We start from the raw sequence: 26,406 nt of genomic DNA, 5'->3' as shown, positions 1-26,406 counted from the left end.
TTGTGTATATGGAAAAGGCAAGTACAATGAAACAAACAATGAAAAGGGTGTTTATTGTGTGTGTGCTAATAATGAATTGAATAGGTTTCTTTGGTCAGGCAATGCAACTTGGGGGCATCATCATCATCTCTTTGGGTTCAAGTCCCAGCCTGTACCTTTTGCTATTTGACAGCAATGCTCTTCGTGATAGGCTGGTGTTTACCCTTCGAGGATTGGAGAGATGGAGGATTATCCTTTCTTTTGAGAGAATGAATGAGAACAACTACCGTCCTTTCTTGTCATGGATCGGAATAGCCTTGCATGATGGGGTTGTGGATCAACTGTGTTCGTACTTGTCGTATCGACCATTTCAGCATCCTCTGGGAATCCCTGCTGTTGCCATGCTGAAACAACTCTCTTGATCCATTCTCAAGTGCTGTCATGGGCCACCGTCATCAACATGTTGAGGAATGCGGATATTGATAACAAACTTCACCTTGGATATATCCAATATGGCAACGACTATGTTGAGGTGAAAGATCGGTTATGTCATTCACTGGGCACCTACATGTGAACGTATACGAGGTCCAAGATTATTACATGGTGAGTGGTTCAGGAAGTTGAGGAAATTAATGATGATCAAAGAATGGCAGCAAGAGCAAATTGAAGAAGACAAGGGCATGATTGCGATCCTGAGGAAGATCAAGTGAATGACCAGGTATATATGCATTTACGTGGCTCATACATAGAACAACCTAATGATGGATTGGTTTGAAGGCGCATAACGTGATCAGCACTGCTATCTTGGTGTATTCATTGCATGCTGCTGCTGGAGAATAACATGGATCGAAGGATATGCGTATGATTTTACAAGACCGACATACGTTTATTGCATCATAGCTGTGATCTACAAGCAAGAAGGAACTATGTGCATGTTATAATAAGGTAGCTACGACGTAAAAGCGAATATTGTAATAAACTTTATCGCGAGAGTTCTCCAAGACCAAATGGAAGAATGATCTATAAGAATGGGATGAATTCCTGCCTGTCCCTTTGGATGTCACGAGATATGGGATGTATCAAACAACGTGGCAAAGATAAACCAGGTTTGTCTCTCGAGGGCCTAATGGTGGATCAAGTGTTGAGTATCTGAAGTAACCCAAGAAAATGTTATCTAATGTTGATGCTGCTATATACAAGGAGCCTGCAATGAACCGTTTTCTTCATGGTTGTTCATTATAAAGCCCACATTGAGATACCCCACCCCATCTTCTCGCAGGCACAAGATACGCCAAAGATTGCTCTAGGCAGTAAAAGTAGTTGAACAAGCATTCGATGCAGCAATCCATGTAGTAAGGATGAGTATTCTGGATCCCACATGCAGAATTCATAAACATTAAGGAGTTTTCAGGGGGAAAATGCCGCATGCTTTAGCTGTAAGAATAAGCTGATTTTTTCTCATGGCACATTCAGGATGTACGTATGATTGATGCCCTAAAGCTATAAAATGATCAGTTTTTCCTAACTGCTGCCGCCTACTTTTTCTGATTGTATACAGTACCACGATGAAGATCCTTGCTGTTGCTATATCCCAGGCGTTCCTTGGCGCGTCCTATTCCGTGAATGGTGTCCAACCTGGTATGGAGCACATTGATCACAATGCTAATGCTGGCATGTGTTCGGAGCCGATTAGACTTGATAGTTGTCCTCCTGCTGATCCATCTTTTTGTACTTATGAGTCCTTTCCATTGAAAGATCCCAAGTTTGGTATGTCAGTTTCGACATCAACTAGCGCTGCATGACGTTCGACTTACGCTTATCATGCTATGCCAGTGAATACTATCAAGCGATCATGCATTCGTCGTGAGACTGCTGAAGAATGCAAAGAGCTTCAAAAGAATGAAAACGAATGTTTGCGTAAAGGGTGCACTTGGATTTATAGGGAGCCGAAACAGAAAGGTGCGTAAAGTCCATGGAAACACCTACACTCAAGTATTAACAACATCCTTGCACACATGAAGGCAATCAAGTCGAAACCATTTGTATGCGATAATCCTAATCAGTCATGTAAATGCACCAGAAGACAATCCAAGTCGTTATCATTTGCAAAAAAACCCAAATCATTACGCTTTCTGGAACTATGTACGAAATGCTTAAAAATGCCCTTGGGTAAACTACAGGAATGCTATCGATGCAAAAATACAGTGGCTTTTCTACAAACGAGTAGATTATGGCGTTTGGATGGTATTGACTCTACATTGTAAAAAGATTCACACGGCAGCGAGCGATACTATGGCTGGGTTCGATTGACAAGAACCCATTGTCCTAATGCAATTCAATAGCTACACAGGAAGAATGTTTAAAGAGCACTATATCATTATCAGCAAAGCCATTCTCAGACATGCCAAATGTACACATAGACGTTTTAATAAGCACGAGGAAGGGTATATATGTAATTTTTCTATAAGGCGGTAATTGTAGTTGCCGTGGATGAGTGTTGTAGTCCTCCATTGCCTCCATTTCTTCCTCCTCCTCCTCCGCCACCGCCACCATTGCTGCTACTGCTACCAGCTCCAAAGCCGTTCGAATACGACGTGGATGATGATTGAAAGAGAGCTGTTTCAGCCTGGAGTCGCATCACATCCCTCAGCTCAAGGTACAACTGATCAATCAAGGTGGATACTGGTACTTCAACCGGAGGAGCTGTGAACATGCTACGCACTCGAATTGTTTCCTTTCTTAAATTCTTGGCCACTTGGTCATCGTCATCCTTATCATCATTCTCTGCTGCTTCGGGTATCTAAAATAGATGATGTTAGCATTTGTACCATTGTTGGTGAAAAAGAGTATTTCGTACCTGTTCCAACAAAACATCCAACAAACTACTCCATTCATAGGCATTGATCATCACAATGGGGCTGCGGCATACAAATAGATATTGCACAAGCGATAGGAACATGTTCCATACCGAAGATCCACCACTACCCGCCTATCATACGTGTATGAGTCAGCTTGAATTGAGAACCAAGGAACCAACCATGCTATATCCTTTACCTTTGACAATGTACTGGAATCGATCCGACCAAGAAATCGTCGCAAAGCAGGCCATACAGACATCCAAAATGCTGGTTTATCCATGGCTTGGGATTGCTGATGTACCATAATCCGTTGTCGTTGAAGCAGTGTCAATAAGACCCATATCTTGAGAAGCAAAAAGCACAGTAGCAACGTCTCTCCCGAAGGACAATACGAAAAGCTCATGTCGGTGGTATCAAGGTCAATGGGTATCGAGTTGAAAGTCTGCACCAATAGCTCCACAATTGAATCTTCAAAGACGATCAAGGGTTGAACAAATTGACCCACATCCAAGGATAGCATATCCGTATTGCTGTTACGAGTACCAAGAAGCTCTTCCAAAATGGCGAGAAGGAACCAATCGAGGAATCGAAGGCAGTGGCGTGTTTCATCCAACTACACAAGATGAATGAATATCCCCATCCAGCACAATAAAGAATCTTTTTACCTTTTGTTGACCAAGTATACGTGGCAAACATTTTGGATCTTGGATGCATAGTGAAATGAGTAGCTTGGATACCACCGTATAAGTCTTGAAATCCTTTTTGGTCAGCTGCTGGGATACGGGTGGTAGTTTGAGGAAGGACATGAGTGGCTCCAAAAGCAAGGATTCAAGCTGCTGTTGGTCAAAATAGGGCGTACGTTGACGTTGACGATACAATGGCTCGCCAGGGAGCGAATTCTCGATCGATTTGAACCATTCAAGGTATTCAGGTCTGCTATCCCAATAAATCAACTAGGATTGAAAAAGTGAATACAGGATCCTCCATCAAGATTCATTGTATACTTTTACCTCCAACAATGTAAGCAAGGTATCCTTGTGTAGCTTTTGTCGCTGCTGAAGGCCTGCCTTGACCTCTTCTAGGATGATCAACACGAATGCATTCTCTGTAGGACCACCTGGGATATGGGGGATCACCGAAAAAGATGCCAGCAATTTGACAACATCTTCCGGGTCGATGGTGCAATTTTGGATGCCTTGTCGAAACAATATTTGGATTTGTGGGAGCAAGATCTATTATCATCAATGAGAAGGGTGTCTTTTTTTTTAACGTGGAATCCTTACCGCAAAATAATATGGGTGCTCTTTTAGTAGAATGGCCGACATGGTAAATAGCGGATTGATATCCCATTCGGTACGACGCCAATTGCTGGTATGCTTCACGAGCGTATTGAGAAACAAGGCATAGTCATTCAAAATGGCTTCTGGATATGGACGCCAATGCACGACTTGAACATAACGAGACATGTTGTGTAATACGGTTGAAAAGGCGCTGCGTTCCATTTGCTGTTTCATGAGCTTGTCCAACACATCACGTACAGGCTGATCGCGTAGGTAGATAATCTCTCGGGTATCTTCATCAGGGACCACATCCTCAGGATCAATCACAGCACCCAGCACAAAGAATAGATCCACCTCCTTGTTATTGGCATCTGACACTGTTTGATTCTATAAAACAAAGGTGTGTGAATCATGCGTGTTCCCTTTTTGATAATTCCCCCTCCTTTTATCCATTCCATACCTTGAACATGAGTACAAAGAGACCGGCCACAGCAAAGCGAAGAAAGGCAGATTTGAGAAACTCTTTGGCTTTGAGGAATACAGGCTCGCTGCGCTTGATACCCAACTTGGTCATCAACTTGCCCAATGCCATGATTTGTTTGGATAGCACCATTGCTGTGAGATGATCGGAGCGTCGTAGCAAGCACTTTAGAATTTCAAGAATCAAGAGCTTATTCTCCTCACTGATTTCCTTGGTCAATAGCTCAATGATTTGCTTCATACAGTTGACGATGCTGTGCTCGTATTCACGATCCAAGATATTGTGCTATGTATGACAACAAGTTAGCTTTTGAATAGTATCATCTAAAAGAGAGCATTTACCTTGTAAAGGACAATAAGCACAGTCTCGAGCCATGTCTTTAGCATCATGTGACTCAACTTTGTGAGATTGATTCCCGAATTGAACATTTTGAGCACCACATCAATAAAGTGCACGCCTGGACTGCTATTCTCTGCCAACTCGACACGATTACGTTCCAACACATCGGGTGCCATGGACGCTACTGTTTCTGCCGGCAACGGAGCAAAGCTATCGACCACCTTTTTCAATCCACGTGATGCTGCCACCATGGCTGAATGATGTAATGGATCCGAGTAGTTGTATACAAGGTTGCCAAATGATACCACCCATTCGCCTCCTCCGTTTCCATTGGTTGTTGGTGCAGGCGTTGCATATCGATGGCAATCTTGGAATCCCATAAATTTGACGAGGATATACTTTAGTCTTGACACCTGAATCGTATCCACTGGCAGATGACAGCTGAGCAATTGCAATGCAAGTGTGACCATCAAGATCTTGCAGTTCTCGCTATCGACCAACACATTATTCTCCATCCCTTCTTGTTCTTGCGTAGTCTCTTGGTTCTCCCCTTTAGGCTGTTGCTGCTCCTCTTCTTGCATATCTTCCTCATCCTCTTTTGGTTTCATATGCTTGGTGGGTGGATAGCGCGTGTAACGTTCAAGAATATCAACCGATTCGGCAAATGATCTTCTATCACCATTCTCTTCCTCCTCACCAGAGCGTTCTTGTTTGGCTTCCAAGGCTTCAAGTAGTGACTCCCATTGAATGACTTGCCAATCCGGAAACAATGCACTGAGCTGGACCATCAATTTGATAACGGATGTCTTTTGTCGGTCGTTGGCTGTCAAGAAATACGCTTCCCAACATCGAAAGGCCGAACGTAAATGCAATGTACCAAAGGTACGGATCAAACTGAATGCTTTGGATCGCACATATTCCTGCAAATAAAAGCCTTGTTAATGATAAAAGTGATAAACCGGAGATGGCGTATACACTTATATACCTCCTTATCCCATAGACTTCCAACAAAGTAACTGAATACAGGTCCCAAATAGGATAGCATAGGTAGCCATTTGGTTTGGAATGCGGCATCCATCTTGGTGAATAATCCATACAAGTTGTCAAGTCCTTCAAATCTACCACCACCGATCATGTCAATAAAATGATCCCTTGGATTATCATAGATTACCTTACCTCACTTCCCAGCTTGAATGTTCAAACACCTCCAACACGCATGCATGAAAATGCACTGGGTCTGAGCTCATCACTTTCATAAGCAAATTCAAATTAATGTCGCTCATGTGGTCGTAACAAGGAGGCAGCGTTTCCCATATACTAATAAAAGAGGATGTAAGCATACATTCACATGCCATTCATCAAAACACCTACGCCGTAGTAAGGATGGGTGCACATTTGGCAATCAAATCGGACTTGTTGCTGATACCAAAGCCCCAATGCACGAGCGCATAAAACATCTTGAGGACATCAAAGCGCACATTCAGCTGATCCAGCTCGAGATAGGCCAGCATGCAATGAATCACGGGGGTCGTCTCATCGACATACATGGGCACTGTGTTCTCCGTATGCATCGACATCCGCTTGTTGTGTCTATCAAAACATATGAGTGATCCCACCTCTTTTGATACCTTTCCATGAATATACATACGATAGCTGCGCAATGTGATCACCAAAATAAGGTACGATGTCGAGCTCTGTAATGTTGCTGAGCGGACAATTGTATGCAAAACATCCGAGAGCCACCGAGTACTTTATGAACTTTTGCGCACTATCACATCGATAAGTCTCAATTGTATACCATTTTCCCATTAGTAACTTACTGCTCAAGGTCATCGATGGAAAGATGGTGATCTTCATTCATGCGCTTAAGATCATCCAACATGATTTCGTTCAAGTACCCAACCACATCGATAATGACAGCACGTGATAGATGGACGTTGAGGATATTGACGGCTTGGAACCAAAGTAGTTTGACGAATTGGGCATTCATCTGGATGGTGGCCTGAGCTTCCACTAAATGACGTGCAATCTTGGTGATGGATGTGGATGGTACGCCCGTACTATATAATCTCATTAGTACTTTTTGAGAACACTTTTCCTTCCTCTACTTACCCAGCATGCATAATCACTTCCAACCATCGTAATCCTCGTTCCACACTTTGATGGCTACCCGCTGCAAATAGAGAAGTAATCACATCGAATGCATGGCTAGGATCCGTTCTTGATGGCGAGGCTGCCGCTGCTGCTGTCGCTGTTGCTGGTGAAGATGATGTAGATGATTGTGTGGATGGACCCGCTGCTCCTGTTGGTGTGGTTGTACCTGTCGCCAAACCACCACCACTACCACCACCACCTATTGTATAAGGTCCTCGAGTAACCGATATCTTGGATGAACATAATTTGGCGAGATTACGAATATCCACAGGCTCCTTTTCAGCAAGCAATCCTTGGGAATCAAACTCCTCGAATGCCTTGTCAAGGATTTGTTGCAATACAGGGTCAAATGCAGTAAAGGCCAATCCACATGACTTTAGCTTGAGAATGTATCCAGCTGCTTCATCAAATCGTTGTGCCGTAACCATCTATTTGTATTGTTTAGAGGATAAGCTCATCCCTTTGAAGCATTCGCATACCTGATATTCTTGGATAGCCGATTCATCAAGTTTGCCATCAACAATTCTTTCAATGATATCAAACAACATGGTTGCATAGGCTCTGGGATCGATTTCATGGATCATGGACATCCACCGTGTGAGGTATCTCTCTCGTAAAGCATTCCTTGTAGTCACATAAACGCTGCCAGCACCACTACTCATCCCCATGGCAAACGTAACACTTTGTCTAGCGCCAGCACCAGCACCAGCACTAAGACCCGTAGCACCTGCAGCTCCACGAACACGTGATACAACAGCAGCTTGTGCAGCTTGTGCCCACCGATTTTGCCTCACGCCTGGCAACGGTTGCTGTGATTGTTGTGGTTGTTGAGGACGTTGATTCTTGTCACCAAGATACTCGGCATGCAATGTGGATAATTTATCATCCTCAGAAAATATCCATGCAAGGATACTTTCTACGAGTCGTTCACATGTGTATCGAGAAATGATAGGATCTGGCCAACATCGACGTACCAATAACAACATGCCACACTCGTTGATGGTGATATCAATATCGGCTAAACATGCATCAATGGCATCCACGAGGGAATCAAGCTTGGTATTGCTGTTGGTATCAATGGCGTATGGCACAGGGAATATACATTGTGTGGGTAGATTGGCGGCCCATGCAGGTGGTTCGGGTGATGACATGGATGATTCGGAAAAGAGGACATGTGAGCCATCCAACAATTCAAAGAGACCCAAATTACGCATATGTTGTAAAAGGATGTGCGCTGACGTTCGACTCTTGAACCGTAAATTGCTCATGATCCATTGTACCATTGTTTCTCGTTCCATAACTTGATGACATGCCATTTCAGTGTCTCCTGGTTCATCTTCGTAGTTGGAATGATTCCATGTTTCCACGCGTAAAAGGCCTTCACCAACGCCACTGGATCCAGTAGGTTCATGGCTGCTGTTGATATTGTTCTTCATCATAGCTGCAATATGGGCCAGGTATTCTTCTTTGCTGAGCAGGCATTCTTCGAGACTGTGAGATCGATTGCTATAAAAGCTAGCAAAGAAACGAGATGTTGGACAAGTGCCAGCAGCAATCCTTGCAAGACATATGGCAAGTGGATCACGTAAAGCTGAGGATGCACGTGCAACCCGCTCTTCCATGATATTAAGTGTTGAAGGTGGTGATGATGATGTTTGCGATGTTGCTGAGGAAGATTGACGACGAGGGTCATGTAATGGATCCGAACTTGCTTCCAAATCATCTTGCTCCTCTTCGGATTGTGGATGTGTGACCAATAGACTTCCAGCTGCAATGCCGCATTGTAGGATATTGTCTTGAAGCAAGAGCACATTGAGCATCAATCCAACTTCCTCAAAGGTGCAATGATCCAAATCTCTCTCGCTCTTAGGAATAAGATCACCATAATGAGCATGCAACGACTCGACAATATCCTTATGTGAAATGATGGTATCACTTTCAAGGAGAGGCTGATAGGGTTGACAAGTCTGAATACGTGCAAGATCATGCTTGAAGCCGTGTTCATGTGCCGCCTCAGCAAGACAATGAGGATGAACAAATCGATTGCAAATAGTACAGCGATAGCCTTGATAAGAGATGCCCCACAAAGGTTGACGACACGAAGCACAGAGGATCAATGTATACAAGTTGACCAAATGAAAATGGTGACCCAATAAATCAACGGTTGAAGGTGTTACTGAAGGCAATTGAATGGCAGCTTGGCGTCGATCACCATATACGTCTCTTAACCTTGGAAGGGTGACGATATGACAGAACTGTGGGCTGACCACCTTTTGAATGCCACCTTCCTTGACATAAAGCATAATACCAAGATCATTGTCTGCTGTAGCCAAGCATCCATAATGTAAACTGCATTTGCACTGATAGCATCGTAGACCAAAGCCTCGAATGGGTTTGTAACATTCCTTGCAATAAGCTCCGCCACTCATGTCATTGTGCATAGCTGCTGTGTAGGCTGCTGTAGTGGATAATCGCTGGACGGTAGGAGCCACCACTTGCTCATCATTATCATGCTCTGCAAACATATGCGGATGCCATACATGAGAAGCGTCCTCATCCTGATCTCCTTCGATATCCATATCCCCATCATCATATAATTGCTGTTGTTGTTGTTGCTGCTGCTGCTGTTGCTGTTGCTGATGTTGTTGTTCCCGATAACGATACATGCTTGATGTCAAGGGACCTTGTTGTGATGATGCCAATGGTGGCAATCCCATACTTGCTCGATACCTTCGATTGATCCCTGCTACATTCAATGCTGGATTGGATCCAGCTGTACTTGTTCCACCCATCATGGTTTCGAAGAAGGTAGGATCGGTATGTTGCTGATGATGTTGATGACGTGCCTGCTCATAATCTTGTTGTGCCATGATCTTTTCCAATGCATTCAATTCTTCCTTTTGCCCAAGAGGTGGCAATCCTTCAGCTACCACCACGTGACCCGTACTTATACTGTAGTAATGAAATAGTAGCTGACATGCTCGAAAACGAACTTCAGGTGCACCTGCATGGCCCATGACATCCAACATGTCGAGATAAATATCCGGCTTTTGTCTCATCATGTACTGGATAGCTCGATGGAAATTGTAGATGGAGTAGTTTTGCCGAGAGATAGTAAAGGCAAGTAAGGGCGACTCTTCGGAAGTAGTTGAGGTTGAACAAGCCCCCAGGTATGGATCAAGATATTGAATCATGAAATAAAGCAAGGGTGCAAAAAGAGCATTGATGCGATGTTGGTCGTCACGTGCCGTCAAATGAGGGATGGAATGGGAAGTGGTAGCAGGTGATGGTGAAGATTGCTTAGGAGATAGATTGGTGTTGATAGTAAGATGGCCACCAGCAGCGGAAGTTGATGATGATGGATCACGAGCGAAGGTTGGAGGAACAGGTGGTGGTGCTGATGTTGATGATATATTGTCATCGGCACTTTGGATATTGATGGTTGGTGCTGCTGGTGCTGGTACTGCCCTTTCTCCATCTAATAATAACAATGTCAACTTAAATCCAAACACCTGGTTGACATGACTTACTCATCCTTTTGCTGCCACTGCTGCTATTACTACTCTCTGGCTCCTGTTGTTGGTCCTGCTGTGTTGTTGCTTGTAATCGAGGCAAAAGTACATCCACATAGAGTCCAAGTAGCTTTCCAAGTAAGGGACCATCATTGATACTGTCAAAAGCAGGAAGCATTGTTTGTCCAATTGCAGTCATGGACACAACATCATTGCCAGTGAGTGCCACGAGTAAAGTTGCGATATCAATGAGAACATGTTGTAGAATGCAGGGTGGGCGCGAAGGGCGTGGATTGCTGTTCTTGTATCGAGCATCATTCAGCACCAAATCATCCAACAATGCCAGTATATTGTCAAATAGCGTTCGATTGCGAGATGCTCTGGAAGAAGGTCCCATCAAACTTTGGTCGGTCTCAGTTGCTGGTGATGGCTGTGGTGGTATCGTAACGCCACTTGGCGATCGCGGTGATGATGACAATAACGGCGAGTAGCTGTTGCTATGCGACATTGGGCCCCTTTCAGTCGATCCATTACCACTACTACTACCACCACTGCCTCGTTCACTACATGCAATCAATCGATTAGCTTGTATCCCCTAACTAATGTTCCCCATACATACTGGTAATATAGAATGTCTGGGCCAAGATCGTGCTTTTCACATAGCGTCAAGCTCGTCCTTAGTTGAATAAGCAAGTCCACTGTATCGTCATGGTCGAATTCCTGCACAGGATCGTCCGATGAGAGCGCTGATAACCGATAGAGTTCCGCCAACTGTGCCAATGCGGTAGGAGGTCGTCGTCGTTTATGGATCTTTGTCAAAATGTGGCGAATGATATTCCTGTATTCTTTGACCATATGCGAGGCAGTCGTTGACACATTGGAAGTGGTTGCAATCGTGTGGGGAGAACGTGGCATGGAAGGTCGACTCATGTCGTTATCACTTGAAGGCGACTGGCCCATGTTGATGACAGTACTATTGCCACCAGTATTAGGGCTCTTGCTGTATGGCATAGTGTGTGTCGTTCGTGTCGGTGAAAGAGAAGCGTGGTGGTGGTGTTGGGTATTGCCCTTGACAACGCGTTCGTGAATGTGGGTGTGTGTGTGTGTGGATAAAAGGAAGGAAGGAGTTGGAATACAACTTTCAGATTCTGTCCTATGCATTATAGTAGCTTTGCCAATACACTTTGATCGGCCCAATGCATCGCACGTTTGTGTCAAATAAGAATACCATCATGCAACATGCCCACACATATAATCATCCCATCCATATCGTCTGTATACCTCGTTTATTAGCGGGAGCGACAAGGTTGTCGATTTGTAACACATGTTTTCCGCCACACACAAACACTCATTCATCATTATCATACTAGCTACCTCTCGAAAGGACCCAAGCCAACATTCATGCCATCGTAGTCCATTACCAATTGTATAGTAATAGATAAACACGTGTTACTTTAAATACATAGTGGGGTGATCACGGCAAAATCCAGGTGCTTGATGGTTGATGGTTGGTGTCATTGAACGTGTTTTTACATGCTTTTGTTGAAGATAACGAAAGCGATGCTACATAGTGCCAAAATGAGAGCTTACTTTGCAAACCCTGTACCTCCGACACTGATGCAAAGAACTTCAGCTATCATGAAAAAGACCAAGTAATGCTTTTATTTGACATCCCATGATGGATCGAGGAATGATGGCCATTTTGGGGAAGAGAAGTTTAGAGAAGTTTGACTAATTACACCATCCATGTCAGTCACTAAATCACAGAGCTACGACAAATGGCTTACCCTTAACTTTGTCCACATACAAAGTGTGGTCATCGTCAGTGACCAGAACTGGCCCCGATGATGTTTTGCTGTTGATATTTGTTCAGCGTGATAGGCTCGGCCCCCGTTTGAAGCAAAGCTTCCAATTCATTCGCTTGTTTTTTTGAGGTGTTCCTCTTTGAAGTTTCTTGCATACAGTACTCCATGTCATTCTTGCCTCTTGATAGCTCTAGTGTCAAGATGCTGGTATTGGAGGGTTTTTTGGCGGATGCAACACTCTTTGGTAGGTCTAAGGGAGGTGGCATAGTTGATGACGATGACTGTTCATCTTGATATTTTTACAACGCCTTCGTGTATATGGTGTCGCCCTTTACCAAGCTTTTAGTCCTTTTAGATAGCCTCCTCGGCTACCTTGTACAAGGAAGCCGTTATACCACTTCCATCTGGGCTGTGGTGCGCCACCTAATCCAGCCTTGCATATGTATCTCAGGAGGTAGCTATGTACATCAAAGGGAATATGAGTATGTGTATCATCAAGCAAGATGATCAGGCTTTTACCTTACTAAAGCATCTGAATGTTTCAATGACAGCAATGATAATGAAAATAGGATAACAACGAAAGGTTAAAGATCATCACAAATGAGTCTATAGATCGCTCAAAAAATAGGACCATCATGATACTCACATCCACTTGAGCTTTGAACGTGTCAGCAATCAAAAGAGAGGCATGATGGAAGAAAAAGAAGAAGTGTATGGGAGTATGTATGATAATAGGCGACAACATCTCTAGTTTATATGAGCATGGTGGGCGTGGGTATTTCCGTCACCACAAAAAGGCTGAAAGAGTAATGGGAATGGTGATGAGCTGATAGATTATTAATGGAACGGCTTCACAAAGAGTCTTGGTATGATTGATTATTGTTGCATGGATCAGGATTTGGATGTTGATGTTTATAGGTGTTCCTTTCAGAGATACACGGCATCCCCAATTTGTGCATTGCCAAGCCGGATCACTTTAGTACCTATCTTCCGACGGCACCTAGCTTTCCGATAACGCCTCATGTAACCATCATGGATAGGATATGCAATCGTATATAGAGAAGACCAATGTATGTACAACCTTCATGCAGCAGCTTATTATGTGGCAGGGCATACTTTGTATAGCATGGTGATCATTTCACAAAGATCACTTTATGATCCGGATCACGTGGTCCATGAAGACTTCTTCTCCAACACCCCAATCATCATCATCATAATAGCAAATCTCGTTTTATATATGCAATTCGACCATGATAACTACCCCTAATAATGTGCCTATTTCTTCTTGATCTGGGCATTGTAATTTTCCTTTTCTTGAAGATACTTTTGTTTGGCTTTATCGGCTTGCTCAATGTATGGCTGATAAAGATGATATTAGCCTTCTTCTTGTTCTATTCGCGTTTCCCATTGCGTTCCCATTTACCTTCTTTTCCTGATCGGACAAGGCCTTGTATCTCCTGGAAGCCTCCTTGGATTGTTCCATGAGTGGCATGGTGCCAAACGAGCTATCATTTTGACGTAGTTCCACAAGGTAGTACATGTATCCACCCAATGCAGGACGTTTTGGTGCCTTTGGATCCTTGAGTTCCTTGAGCTTGTACTTTTTTCTCAACTGGTTTTCATCATAAAGTTCCTGAGGGGTTGCGTTTTGCAAAGCACGATCGTAGGCTTCCTGGTGAGCAGCTGCTTCCTTTTTGAAAATCTCATTGTAGCGCTATACACAGGGTCAATATACCATGTACACATAGAATACCCTTCTCGCCCTTATATCCATCCTAACAAACAAACCTCTTTGTCAGCCTCTGGGAGTGAATGCCATTGTGCAGACAAGGCACGGTTGGCTTCGACAATGTTGGTCTTGCCATCAGGTCCCTTGTGGTTCTTGAGATTCTCACGACAGAAGATTTGCCAACCTGAACGCGGCTTGGAAGGGACATTTTCCAGGACTAATCCAAGGTGAGAAAGCTGTCTCACGGTGTACTCAATCCTGCCATCAAGAAAACTTACTGCTCTTGAACTTTGTAGGTCGAAGTTGCTTGGCGGCAACATAAGTACGATACTGTTGAACAGGGCGGCTAATGGCCAATCGCTGGAAGGAAGAGATAAGTGTCATGGTGGATTAAAGAAAGGAAGAGGTGAAAAATAAAAAGGGCAATAATGACGCGCTTGTATATGCGGAAAGCGCGCGCCAATGTCCCAAGCGAAATTTGAAATAGCTCCCTCCCATTCAATCTTCTCTTCACGCATTACTTTATACTTCCACTACCCTCTTCTACAATAAAGACGCAATCACCATGATCTTTGGTCGTACTATCATATTACTTGACGTCCCAAGATGTACATGTTACAGCCAATTTCCCATGATATCAGAAACATCACCTATGCATCCATCAGCCAATCAATTGATGCTACACAAACCATCAAACTTGCCTTTTACGGCGAACAAAAGAACAATGATACAACCATGGCCGAATGGCGCTTGTTGATGGTGCTCACTTGTAAATCAGTACAAGTGTACTAGTAAATGAAGCCATCCGCTGCGATAACCCCTTGCCGTATACTCATCTTACAGGGTCTAAATGATATAAAGGAACATACTTATGGCGTATCAACAAGATCGAAGAATAGTCAAAAAGAAGGGAGGTGCGCTTGATACTATCGAATACAGCCTTTGTTCACCACACAATGAATCAATCAGGCCCCTTTCTCTTTCCTCTCTTTCTCTTTTAATTTCCCATACCATAAATCTTTCGATAATGCAATCCACATCAAGTACCCGCACACTACAGGGTCCAAATCAGGAAGAAGGTCTATAAACCCCCTATTCAATCAAGCATTTACCGCGTCTTGTTACCCAATCAAATGAGCTACATAATACTCTAAAGAGGTCGTCTTGCTTTCAGTCAAGGGCCTTGCTAGAAGTAGTAGACAACATGTGGTACGTTTACAAAACATTGTAGTAGCACTTGAATACCTGCTAATGGCTGCTAATGATACTTTCTTTTCATTTATGCGCTCTTTTTTCTCTTGACGCTACCCATCATGCAGAGGTAGCGGTATCTGCCAATAGTCCCAAAAGAAGTGCAATAAAGAAGCCAATAATACTCAAGCCCACCATAACACATAACACAAGGATAACTTCTTAAGCTTTTAAATTCAAAAAGCTGTGCATTGGATGACGTTAATGGGCAATGCATTTATATTCGATATACGCCGTAGAATGAATCCCATATCCAGGGGCATATCTATATACGCCACAAGCCTCAAAATAAGTCCTGGCGCCCATTGTCATGCCATTAATAAAAGAGACACCTATTTCACGATCAGCAAAATGATATCAAAGATACGTTTTCCTTTGGCCCAAGTTTGCCCTCCAACAATAACTGTATATATATAATGGGTGCCTGATCCTAGTCTAGGATTGACCGGAGGAGGTTCTTGTATTGGATATGCAAAACAATGCAGCATGATGCCGGCGTACCAACTTTATGACAAGAGAATGCAACTACATATTGGTGTTTGATATCTGGGCATTGGAAAGCAATATCCCAGCTGCTTGCTACTTTACCATAACCACCATAATATCAAGTGATGCCTTTGAGGTACCATTTTTCCTTCTGCAGTAAACATTTTTTGTGTTGTGTATGTGGGTATGCGGTAATACGGCGTAATCTGGCGTAAGCATCTGTAGCATAAGCAAACATGTAAAGTTTGATGATGCATGGCCCAGGTGACCACAAGTACACACGCTATTTAAAGGATGTACGCTGTCTCGTATGTACCAATCTCAAGCTCATCTTTTTTCATATCGCTGTATCTTCAATCGATCCTACTACTACATAAATCCAAGATGTTGTTCAAGCCTGCTACTCTTTTATTGGTCGCCTTTGCGTTCCTTTCATTCTCAAGCAGCGTTTCAGGCCAAGACTGTGTCCAGGACAAATGCATCAAAGCGTGCCAAGAGGGAAACTATGGCGAGGATGGAACATGTAGAAATAACAACTGCTATTGTTGCGACAAAACATGTTCCAAGGAGTAGATTTACCCAGGCAACATCCTTCACTTTGGTCATTATTGACGCGTTCACAATGATGAATAAAAGTAGCTGTACTACTATGATGATGCAAAGGCTTCCTTTACAAACAACTGGTTCAATGAAACAGTTGCCGACTTTGGGTTGGCGAGTGAATGCAACAATAAAAGTGCATGGCACTCAACATATTGGTGATAGCCGATTAACAATGTACTTCTGAATTGTGATATTACATTACATTTATTAACGACCAAAAGACTACAGCATGGTGATGAACTGAGGACTACATAGTTCATGCCACAAACGGGATGACAACATGGATGCATGTGTGGAAAGTTGTGTGGAGTGTGAATAGTTAGCACGTTGAAGGCTTAACGGAGGAAGGAAAAGGAAGCGAAAACGGGCAAGCCCAATATACCATAACCTCGAGGAAAGGGTGGAAGGGATCAGATGATCTTATTGAGAAAGGATGATACTATAACAAGTATTGGCATGATTGGTTTCTTCGATGAAAGCGATGTATGATGAAGTGCTGTAGTTGGATATGAGAGATACATTCATTATTGCTTGAGGAATCAGGACGATGATCTGCTTGCGGACCAACGCTCCTTATGCAGCAAAATCGAAACCCCAATTGCCATGGCAACAGCAGCAAGCCCATATAAAAATCGCTAGTCTTTTGATATATCTGAAACATATAGAAATGATCAATAAATCCTAATGCACCAACGCTATCGCCTACAATGACGACATGATTGATGGATGTGATCCATCATTGAGGGTGACTTGTAAGTGGGGGTGGAAGGAATAAAGCAATTGGGATGATCCATTCAAACCAGCAGCAGCAGCAGCTCCAATCGGTGGCTTTTATCAGCGCTGTCCAAGCTCTTATGCGAAATTTTGGGATCCTCCGCCGTTTCTCAACTCTTTTTACAGTTTGCCCTTGATCAGCACCATGGAGTAAGTACAAGTCTTGATTGGTGAAAAGGAAGAGCAGCTAGGGCGACCACTCGACAGGGACTAATGCATTGACCACGTTGACAATAGATCCGAGAAAAAGCTGAATTACGTGCCCGAAACGTTACTGAAGAAGCGAAAGATCAATGAGCGAGCTGCTGTTGAGGCTGCACAACAGCGTGCAGAGATGCGAAAAAAAGTATGTGTATAGCGTGTGTGTGTGTATGGTATCTTGTATCTTACATGTCTTTTGATTATAGCAAAGAAAGGCCAGTCTACGAACTACGTTTAAGCGAGCCGACCAATTTGTCAAAGAATACCGAAAGCAAGAGAAGGAAGGTGCACGTCTCAAAGTATTGAACAAGGAACGAAAGACCGGCAAAGCAAAGCATCCTGCATTGGAGACCGCCAAACCCGATCAAGTATTGCTTGTCATCCGTACCAAGAACACACACAATGTCCATCCCAAGATCAAAAAGACGCTTCGCTATTTGAGATTATCATCAATGAATGAAGGCGTGTTTGTACGATTGGATGAAAACACACGGAGGCAACTCAAGACGGTGCTCGCTTACATTACTTATGGCGAACCCAACCTCAACACCGTACGAGATCTCTTGTTGAAGCGTGGATTTACACTTATCGATAACAAGCGCACAGCCATTTCCGACAATATGATGGTGGAGGAACGATTGGGTGAACATGGCATTATTTGTGTTGAGGATATGATTCACGAAATCTTCAAGTGTGGTGAGCAATTCGACAATGTGGCAAAGTTTGTTCTTCCCTTCCAATTGCATGAACCTGTTCGAAGATGGAGAGAGAAGCGACTCAAGACCCACATGGCAGAAACTGAAGGCGAGATTCCATACGAGACCGATGTCAACAAGCTAGTCGAATTGATGAATTAGTTGTTATTTTTTGCATTCCACCACCAAATAATAGATTATCATCCATATCATTGTAACACAATTTATGTAATGGACATGGTTTGACGTTGTTCAATGAGAAGAATGGGTCAAGAGATATGAGATGGCTGTAAAAGACGGCATCACATGGTGCAACAGAATCCTGCAGCATGCAAAGGAGATGAGGGGGCGTGTAACCAGTTACACAGGTGGTTTGTACCTGGGATAGATTATGTAAAGCATAACACCCCTCTTTTTCTTTTCTTCTTCCCATATTCTCCCACACACAAAAAAGTAGCTCAAAACACATAACGTATTTAAATACCACGTCCAAAAGGCTAATCGAAGCATCATCATCAACCCTTTTACCATGGTAAAGGCCTTTGTTTTTACACTTGCTCTTGCATTGACCACTGTGGTTGCACGTCCTACTACTACAACCAAGGATGATGATGCGTATGTCAAGGTCGCATCTGATGGCTCTGGTTTCACACGTTATGGCAAGCCGTATTACATCAGAGGCGCTAACTACTGGCAAGGAATATCATTGGGAGCAAACGATTGTTATGGTGGTGACCGGGATCGTATGGAGACTGAAATCAAGCAAATGGCTGATATGGGCATCAACAATTTGCGTGTTATGGCCTCTGCTGAAGGTCCTGACGACCAACCTTATCGCATGCGACCCTCCTTCATGACCAAACCTGGCGAATACAAGGAAGCTGTTTTCGAAGGTCTGGATTATCTTTTGGATGCCATGGATCGGCATAATATGACAGCCGTCAGTAAGTAAAAGAAGTCGTGTATGTACATTGCATGATGTTTAACTTTACGATCCCATTCTTAGTGACGCTCAACAACTTTTGGCAGTGGTCTGGAGGGTAAGTGGGTACACTATGGGTAGATAGAAAACAAAAATTAAGCAACATGATGCATGTATAGCTTTGCTCAATACGTGGCGTGGGTGCTCAATAATCAAACCATCCCTTATCCCGAAGGCGACAAGAACTGGAACGAATTCACTGTTTATGCAGCTCGCTTTTATAATGATTCCAGTATTGCTGACAAGGCTCAGGATTTATTCAAGGATCACATCAAAGCTGTCCAAACGCGTGTCAACACCGTCAATGGCAAAAAGTACAACGAGGATCCTGTGATCATGTGTAAGTTTCAAAAGGCGTGTTACAAACACACAAACTCATGACGTTTTCTACAATATAGCATGGCAACTGGCCAACGAGCCTCAAGAGGCACCTGAATGGTGGTTTGAGGAAACGAGCAACTTTATCAAATCGAATGCACCCAACCAATTGGTGTCTGCTGGCTTGGAAGCAAAGTTGGATCAATACGACTTTAATCGTGCACATGATCACAAGAACATTGATTACACTACATGTCACTTGTGGGTGGAAAAGTAAGTTTATGATATGGATTTATAGGCAACAACTCGGTTAACACAACACTAGCTGGGAAATTTACGATCCTGCCAATGAATCATCCCTTGCTGATGCTCAAGCGTATGCCAAGGATTACATTTCATCACGTGCTGAATGGGCAGCTGCACTCAAAAAGCCGATCATTATGGAGGAATTTGGCATGGTAAGAAAGAGAGAAAGAGAAAAATGACCCATCTTTCTTAACGTATACATACCATAGGCACGTGATGCATTCAATCATCCTGACGATGACGAGTACAAGTATGATCCTTCTACCCCTACTACGCATAAGGATACCTATTACAAGGGCATCTTTGATCAAATCTTGGAACTCGCCAAAGAAAACAAGTTTAGTGGAAGTGCGTTTTGGGCTTATGGTGGATTGGGCCGCTCCACCGATTATCCCAACCAATACGGCATGGTGATTCTCGGTGATCCACCCCACGAGGTTTGTGCTTTATTCCATTAAACTTTACAAAATCTCACTCACATTCGATTCTATACATAGCGCCGAGGATGGTACAGCGTTTACGACAAGGATACTTCTACTATTGAAGTGATCAAGAATTACAATAACCAGCTAAAGGAGCTAGAAGAACAATAAATAGCCGAGGGAATCCTCTTTTATGTAATTGGGTATGAAGGATGTATGGATGATGGGAAGCCGTGGGTCAGGATTACGTGTAGTATTCCCTTCCCGTATACAAGACATAGTAGCAACATCGATCCACAGGTCATGATGCATGCACAGACCTCTTTAACAACTGCAAGGGCCCCTCTCTATGTAGGCATCGACAACATCGTTTACATGCACCTCATTTCTTAAATCAACGAGAATGGGATTTTATCATTTGCGAGGACATGCGACTGGTGATGATGATGATGACAGCTGTGTGTGATGTGCTTGGCATGTGGGATGTCGATGACGATTTTCATAATCCAAGTTTATCCTATTGGTCGGTTCTTTTTTTGGGAGCTTGCGTAGTAGAGATATTATCAAGCATGTCAATGATTGGTCGACATGATCCAACCACAGCAGCTTGAGCAAACCCGGCTTTTCCTTTCTTGAGTTATCGGAGAGGAGCTGTCGTGGTAGATTACATATCGGCTTGATTCCCGGGTCCCTGCCTGCTGCTGGCCCTTTGTTCCAAGACACCACACACCACACACCTACATAACGTTTCTTTCACTCCTTTTTTACATATAAATCATCATCCACCCCTCTCTCTTTTTTCTTTGTTATACAAGCAAATCATGATTATTGCCAGATCTCCTTTGCAAGGTACATCTCTCTTCTTTTTCTTTATTCATATCCAACATCATGTTAATGCGTACTACAGCCGCATGGATGCGTCCTCACCTTCGCCTTGTATCGACCCGACGGTCTTTGCATGCCGAACCGACACCATCGCCACCCCCTCCTTCATCAGCATTGCCTACACCCTCTCCACTTCAGAATGGTGATATCAACAAGATTCATCTCGACATGTTTTTCGATCGGTCACTGGTACCTCGGACGGCTCCCTCATCGCCTCCTGCTCAGCCAATGAGTTTTACTCGCAATACAACAACAGCTGCTACAGCCATCAATAACGAACTCGTACCTGCTGTACAAGAGGAGCAGCCATATCACCACCAAGATCCCCATATGGAAATGATAGATAATACAACGACATCTCATCACTTTGATACGTACGAGCAGGTCACACAACTTGAAGCATGGGGAGGATTTTCACGAAGACAAGCCAAAGCATTGATGGAAACCCTTCAACATTACATTCGCTTAAGGTAACAAACAGAGCACGTGTATGGATGCATGTATTATATATATATATTGACATGTGTGTACCCGTGACATCCTATCTATCTAGTGTGGCTCGACAACAAGAAACTTTGCTTGCAAGCTCACAATTGGAAAATGTAAGGATGATCGTTTTCAACATCAACATGTATATTCATCTCCTCTTTTTCCCCTTTTTTTAGGAGACGTATCTGATTAGTGCAGCTGTTGCTGAGTTTCGCCGAGAGGTACAGTTGTTGCGGCGCAATGACTCTGTACTGCTGCAATCGGAGCTCACGGCTCTTGGACGCGAAGTGGATACTCTAGAACAACGGCTCAGTGAAGATTTGGGATCCATGCGAGATGAAATTGAACTTTCCATGAATGATTATCGTTCGGATGTGCGTGAAGAACAAAAAGTGGCAGAACATCATATCCAAGGCATCAATAACCGATTGACCGTCATGCTCGGTGATACGGCAACAGAACTTGAATCACTTAAAATGAATGTTATTTGGCGTGGTTTATGTAAGTGCTATATACTAGTAGTAGTAGTAGATGCTTTGGGGGGTCAATAGGCTAATCATCTATCTTTTAGTGGGCGGCGTGTTGGCAGCATTAGGGATTTCAGTGGTGGGCTATGTATTATCAGCCATCCGTTTACGCAGTTTGGATCGTCAATCTCGAGAGAAACGCAAGACACAAGAAAATGATTTATCCTTTGCCGATATGGAGATCTCATAATACCCTACCTACATCGTGTTGTGTATACGTGTATAAGTGTACGCACACCTCTTCTTCTATCCCCGCCTATCTTTTTTCCCTTTGAAACCTCTTTTGTCATCTTTCCCCGTCACGCGTACCCTGCAACACACATTTTACCAAAGCATCTCAAGCCTATTACTAATTTCATCTCCCCGGGACCCTTCAAGCATCTCTCTCTCCACCCCATGTACATGTTCTTAAGACCGATCATATATACGATTCTTTTTCTTTTTGTGTTTCTTAGTGAATGAATGGATGGATGGATGGATGACTAGTAATACATGTTGGAAGCAGGCATGGGCATACCACCAGCATCACGAGCAGGAAGAGGGGGTGGTGGAACAGGACGTTGACCTTGTTGGGGAGGATAATTAGCACCAGGTCGTGGAGGATGAGGTGGAGGAGCAGCAGCTGAACCACCATGGCGCAAGGGAGGCATCAAGTCGCGTTTGTTATGGGAATACAATCGTGCACCAGCTTGGCTAAACACCAACTTTGGGACATCCACCAAATAACCCATGGTACCCTTTTTACCCACTTCTTTTTCAGCTTGGATCCAAAAGTTGAGTTTGCCCGTGGTCTCATCCAAATAACCAGCTGTGTAATTACGCATGCCCATCAATTTGGTGTTTTGACGATTGTTGCCGTTGGGTGATTTCAGGAACAACTTGTACATTTTCTCCTCCGTGTTGGGGTTGAATGTGATATAAGTCGAATTCTGGTTCAAAATAGCCAATAATGCTTGAGGAGGTGGGACATTGACAATGGCACTGGAAATGATTTGGACCATAAGATGGGGATCACCTTCTTCCTTGTTACGCATGTCCTTGGAATACAATCGTCCAGCGCCACAACAGTGGACCTAATGTTTTCCCTGTGTTACCATCACACCCCACAAACGCACACATACACACACACCAGCCACACTCAAAACTTACATCACCACCAATAAGTGACACACGAATGGATCGATCACGTGCATATTGCTGAAGACGTTCAATAAAGCGCTTACGCTCCACCTCGTGATTACCAGCTGTCCAATCTAATGATCCATCATTATTAGTATTCAAAATCCAATCCAACATGGTATCTTACACACTTACGGTCATTCATATCATCGAGCAATTCGGGATCACCATTCCATTTGTTGAGTGAACCACTGATCAAATCACCCAAGGCACCTGTTTTGCCTGCAAGCGTAGCAAGGTTAAATCCAGCAGCACCATCCATAGCCTTTTCAAAAAGAGTCAATCTATAATAAAATCCATATGTGAGATACAATGACATCAAAATATACACCCATATACACATACCTGGGATAGATCAATGGTACACCTGTAAGGACAATGAGATGTTTGACGGAAGCAGGCAAGCGTTTCAAGGCATCAAAGACACGATCGTAAGATACGGGTTGACACACATCATACTTTGTACGTTCACCACGTGCATCAAGTGACAACAAGCCGATATCAGGGCCCAAGGTATTGACAATGTGATTGCATGACTTGACACTACCACGAATCATACCATGCTGTGGAGCAAGATCCATGGTCGTGTGATGTTGAAAGAGGTAATAGAAACGAGATGCATTGGCAAAGAGAGCTAGTAATTCGATCATTGTTAACATGGTAATCCATCATCCCCATAGCTTTTGAACTTACTCTGGAAACAATCGGCTTGTTGCATATCAGCAGGATAGGAGCCATAACCATCAATGATATCCTAAAGGCCTTTGAGTTTTCCAGTTGACCCAATGCGTGAATTTTTCTTTTACTTACGTGATCATCCCACATGTTTACCGAAGGAATGGTAGCAAATGCCTTGGCCACCCAGGGGTTACCTTCAAATCTAGATAATAGGCACATCAATCAATCACTTGTGATTATAGATCCAAGTTGAAACCTACCCAAAGTTCTTGATATAGTTATAGAAATAAAAGTGTTCAAGGCCATCCTTGGTTTCCTTTGGCAACACCATGGCAACACGTTTCTTTGGATCCTTTTCATCATTCCAAGGCTTCATGAAATCTTCCTTGATAAGACGATCCTGGTACAACTGATCACCACCACCGAGTAGTACATGGAAAGGCATGACATTGTGACGATCCAAGACATCTTGCCAGAGAGGAGCATCCTTTTCACCGAATCGATCCTTTGTTTCTTGAGGAATATCAGAAAAGCCGTTACACGAATGAAACATGAATCGCATGGCTTGATAATAACCGGGCATATGGAACGAATAAGATTCTTTCAAGCAAGGGCTCGTATACACGACCAACTGCTCGTTTTCTTGTAAAGGAAGTCGTAATTCATATCGCCAGAAATGAAACTCGTTCCGGAAGACGTCCAAGAGTTCACCTTGTGCTGACAACTTTTGGGTGGGGCCTGAACTACCTTGCACAGGTTGCAATGTGATTTCAAGGGGAGGAGGTTGACGATGGTCCGAGACAATTAAACATGAGCCGCGGTAAATGCCGGTTCGATAGTCGGTTTCTAGGTAACGTAATAAAGGACCACACACTACTCGACCACCACTGCCACCATGGCCACCACCAAGATTCATTTGTTGGAATTCGGCAACAGGAGGAGGAGGAGGAGGAGCACCACCACCACCACCAGCATTGTAAGTCGTCATGCCACCATCGGCAGGAGGAGGAGGAGGGGGGTACGATGCATACATTGTGGAGTAAAAAAGACAAAAGGGAGGAGGCCAAAGCGTGTGTGTGTGTGGTATTCAATTCAAAATGAGGTCGGCTGAGTTGGGCTCTCCACTCTCTTTAAAGTTACACATTCACGGCAAAATGGAAAGGGATCCCATGTGCGCGCGCCCACTACTCACACATAATACAACACCCGGTATACACGTTACTATTCTTGAATTACATACAACATCATCCTATTACGATAGTAACCATCCCATCCATGTTTTGTATATAAACGTCTTTGCTTTAATACATCCATCATCATTATCATTCCCTGCTCATTTATTGTCTGTGCTGCATCATAACGTCAGTGCACTCTTTCATTTTCTGCAACCACACGTGATCTTCCCTAAACAGTAATAGTAAAAAAACCCTTTATTCCAAATCCACGCCATGCTTTTTAAAGAGGTGGATGGCATTTCTTCTTAATGTAGCTGGACTCACGGGGTCAGCACGCTTGCCATGCTTATTGACAAATTCAAGTAGCATTGAGTTATTCAGCTTGGATGTGGGTACAGGTGCGTATGGGAAATCGGAGCCATACAAGATACGGTCTTGGCATCCAAAAGCAAGCAATGCTTCGAGTTGGGGTGATGATCCAGAAAGCGCCGTGTCCATATAAAACCGATGCATGTTACGTACGACTTGTTCACAATCCACAGGTTCACAACCATCATAGCCAGCCTTGAAAGGACCTTGGCGCACAATCATCAATGCACGTTCTGCAAGAAAAGGTAATTCACCACCAGCATGGGATAAGATCACATCCACATCAGGACATGCATTGAATCGTCCACTGAATAAAAGATCCACTGCTGTACGTGTCGTGGCATGAGGATAATCAATGATCGGTTGTGGCAAATTGTTTGATACAAATTGAGGCTCAATCGCCACAGCCGATGGATGGATAAACACAATCGCCTTGTAGGTATTCAACTTTTTCCATATAGGCTCAAACATGGGATCACCCAAAAGTCGTTTTCCATAACTTGTCATGACAACAACGCCTAAAGCAGGAGTATCATGATTAAAGATATGATAGAGCTCATCCAAAGTGCCTTGTACATCCGTCCAATCAGGTGTCGATGCAAAGTAAGACATGCGTTCAGGGTATTGTTGAACAATATCGGCTACTTCATTATTGATCTTGCGTGCAAGTTCGCGTCCTTCGGCACCATTCCCGGCAATGGATGGCCCTGGTGCTGTCACTGACAAGATGGCTCGCTGTATTTTCACACTCTCCATGAATTCAAGGCATGCTGCTTCAGTCCATGTTGGCATTGGATAACCAGAAGGGTCACCACCGGCTGCATCGATTGCTGCTTGATAGCTCTTGGTAATAACATGAATATGGGTATCAATCCATTGAGGGGAGGATGTGGTACAAGACATGACAATGATAACGGTAATGAAAATCG

The 26,406-nt window shown here is 43.6% G+C and overlaps 8 protein-coding genes across 8 annotated transcripts; 4 read left to right on the top strand and 4 right to left on the bottom strand.

The window, feature by feature from the left end:
* Nucleotides 1-1,544: 1,544 nt before the first annotated feature.
* O0I10_010047 (uncharacterized protein) lies at nt 1,545-1,946 on the top strand (the record flags this gene model as incomplete). The annotated part of the gene is made up of 2 exons (XM_058490030.1): nt 1,545-1,746; nt 1,813-1,946. The coding sequence occupies 2 exons, from the start codon at nt 1,545-1,547 to the stop codon at nt 1,944-1,946; spliced, it is 336 nt and encodes a 111-aa protein (XP_058339265.1).
* A 494-nt stretch (nt 1,947-2,440) lies between these two features.
* On the bottom strand, nt 2,441-11,614 carry O0I10_010046 (uncharacterized protein; the record flags this gene model as incomplete). Its single annotated transcript, XM_058490029.1, has 17 exons — nt 2,441-2,779; nt 2,837-2,968; nt 3,034-3,450; nt 3,503-3,790; nt 3,848-4,069; nt 4,121-4,504; nt 4,578-4,883; nt 4,940-5,857; nt 5,923-6,055; nt 6,114-6,254; nt 6,309-6,527; nt 6,586-6,705; nt 6,758-6,997; nt 7,050-7,519; nt 7,571-10,569; nt 10,622-11,166; nt 11,223-11,614. 17 exons carry the CDS (start codon nt 11,612-11,614, stop codon nt 2,441-2,443), a joined length of 8,265 nt encoding a protein of 2,754 aa, XP_058339264.1.
* Nucleotides 11,615-13,683: 2,069 nt separating this feature from the next.
* On the bottom strand, nt 13,684-14,521 carry O0I10_010045 (uncharacterized protein; the record flags this gene model as incomplete). Its single annotated transcript, XM_058490028.1, has 4 exons — nt 13,684-13,767; nt 13,832-14,122; nt 14,197-14,354; nt 14,416-14,521. The coding sequence occupies 4 exons, from the start codon at nt 14,519-14,521 to the stop codon at nt 13,684-13,686; spliced, it is 639 nt and encodes a 212-aa protein (XP_058339263.1).
* Nucleotides 14,522-17,396: 2,875 nt separating this feature from the next.
* Nucleotides 17,397-18,309, top strand: O0I10_010044 (uncharacterized protein; the record flags this gene model as incomplete). Its single annotated transcript, XM_058490027.1, has 3 exons — nt 17,397-17,401; nt 17,489-17,597; nt 17,659-18,309. 3 exons carry the CDS (start codon nt 17,397-17,399, stop codon nt 18,307-18,309), a joined length of 765 nt encoding a protein of 254 aa, XP_058339262.1.
* A 367-nt stretch (nt 18,310-18,676) lies between these two features.
* Nucleotides 18,677-20,346, top strand: O0I10_010043 (uncharacterized protein; the record flags this gene model as incomplete). Its single annotated transcript, XM_058490026.1, has 7 exons — nt 18,677-19,091; nt 19,154-19,187; nt 19,249-19,469; nt 19,528-19,720; nt 19,773-19,905; nt 19,963-20,190; nt 20,251-20,346. The coding sequence occupies 7 exons, from the start codon at nt 18,677-18,679 to the stop codon at nt 20,344-20,346; spliced, it is 1,320 nt and encodes a 439-aa protein (XP_058339261.1).
* Nucleotides 20,347-21,063: 717 nt separating this feature from the next.
* On the top strand, nt 21,064-22,266 carry O0I10_010042 (uncharacterized protein; the record flags this gene model as incomplete). Its single annotated transcript, XM_058490025.1, has 4 exons — nt 21,064-21,530; nt 21,614-21,662; nt 21,726-22,050; nt 22,121-22,266. 4 exons carry the CDS (start codon nt 21,064-21,066, stop codon nt 22,264-22,266), a joined length of 987 nt encoding a protein of 328 aa, XP_058339260.1.
* A 292-nt stretch (nt 22,267-22,558) lies between these two features.
* Nucleotides 22,559-24,966, bottom strand: O0I10_010041 (uncharacterized protein; the record flags this gene model as incomplete). Its single annotated transcript, XM_058490024.1, has 7 exons — nt 22,559-23,149; nt 23,226-23,329; nt 23,391-23,539; nt 23,601-23,889; nt 23,949-24,009; nt 24,066-24,135; nt 24,194-24,966. The coding sequence occupies 7 exons, from the start codon at nt 24,964-24,966 to the stop codon at nt 22,559-22,561; spliced, it is 2,037 nt and encodes a 678-aa protein (XP_058339259.1).
* Nucleotides 24,967-25,363: 397 nt separating this feature from the next.
* O0I10_010040 (uncharacterized protein) lies at nt 25,364-26,380 on the bottom strand (the record flags this gene model as incomplete). Its single annotated transcript, XM_058490023.1, has 1 exon — nt 25,364-26,380. One exon carries the CDS (start codon nt 26,378-26,380, stop codon nt 25,364-25,366), a length of 1,017 nt encoding a protein of 338 aa, XP_058339258.1.
* Between the last annotated feature and the right edge of the window lie 26 nt (nt 26,381-26,406).

This window comes from Lichtheimia ornata (assembly GCF_029851405.1).
Source record: "Lichtheimia ornata isolate CBS 291.66 chromosome Unknown scaffold00063, whole genome shotgun sequence".
Lineage (NCBI taxonomy): Eukaryota > Fungi > Mucoromycota > Mucoromycetes > Mucorales > Lichtheimiaceae > Lichtheimia > Lichtheimia ornata.
The sequence above is the reverse complement of the archived record's forward strand: the minus strand, read 5'-3'. Positions and strand labels throughout refer to the sequence as shown.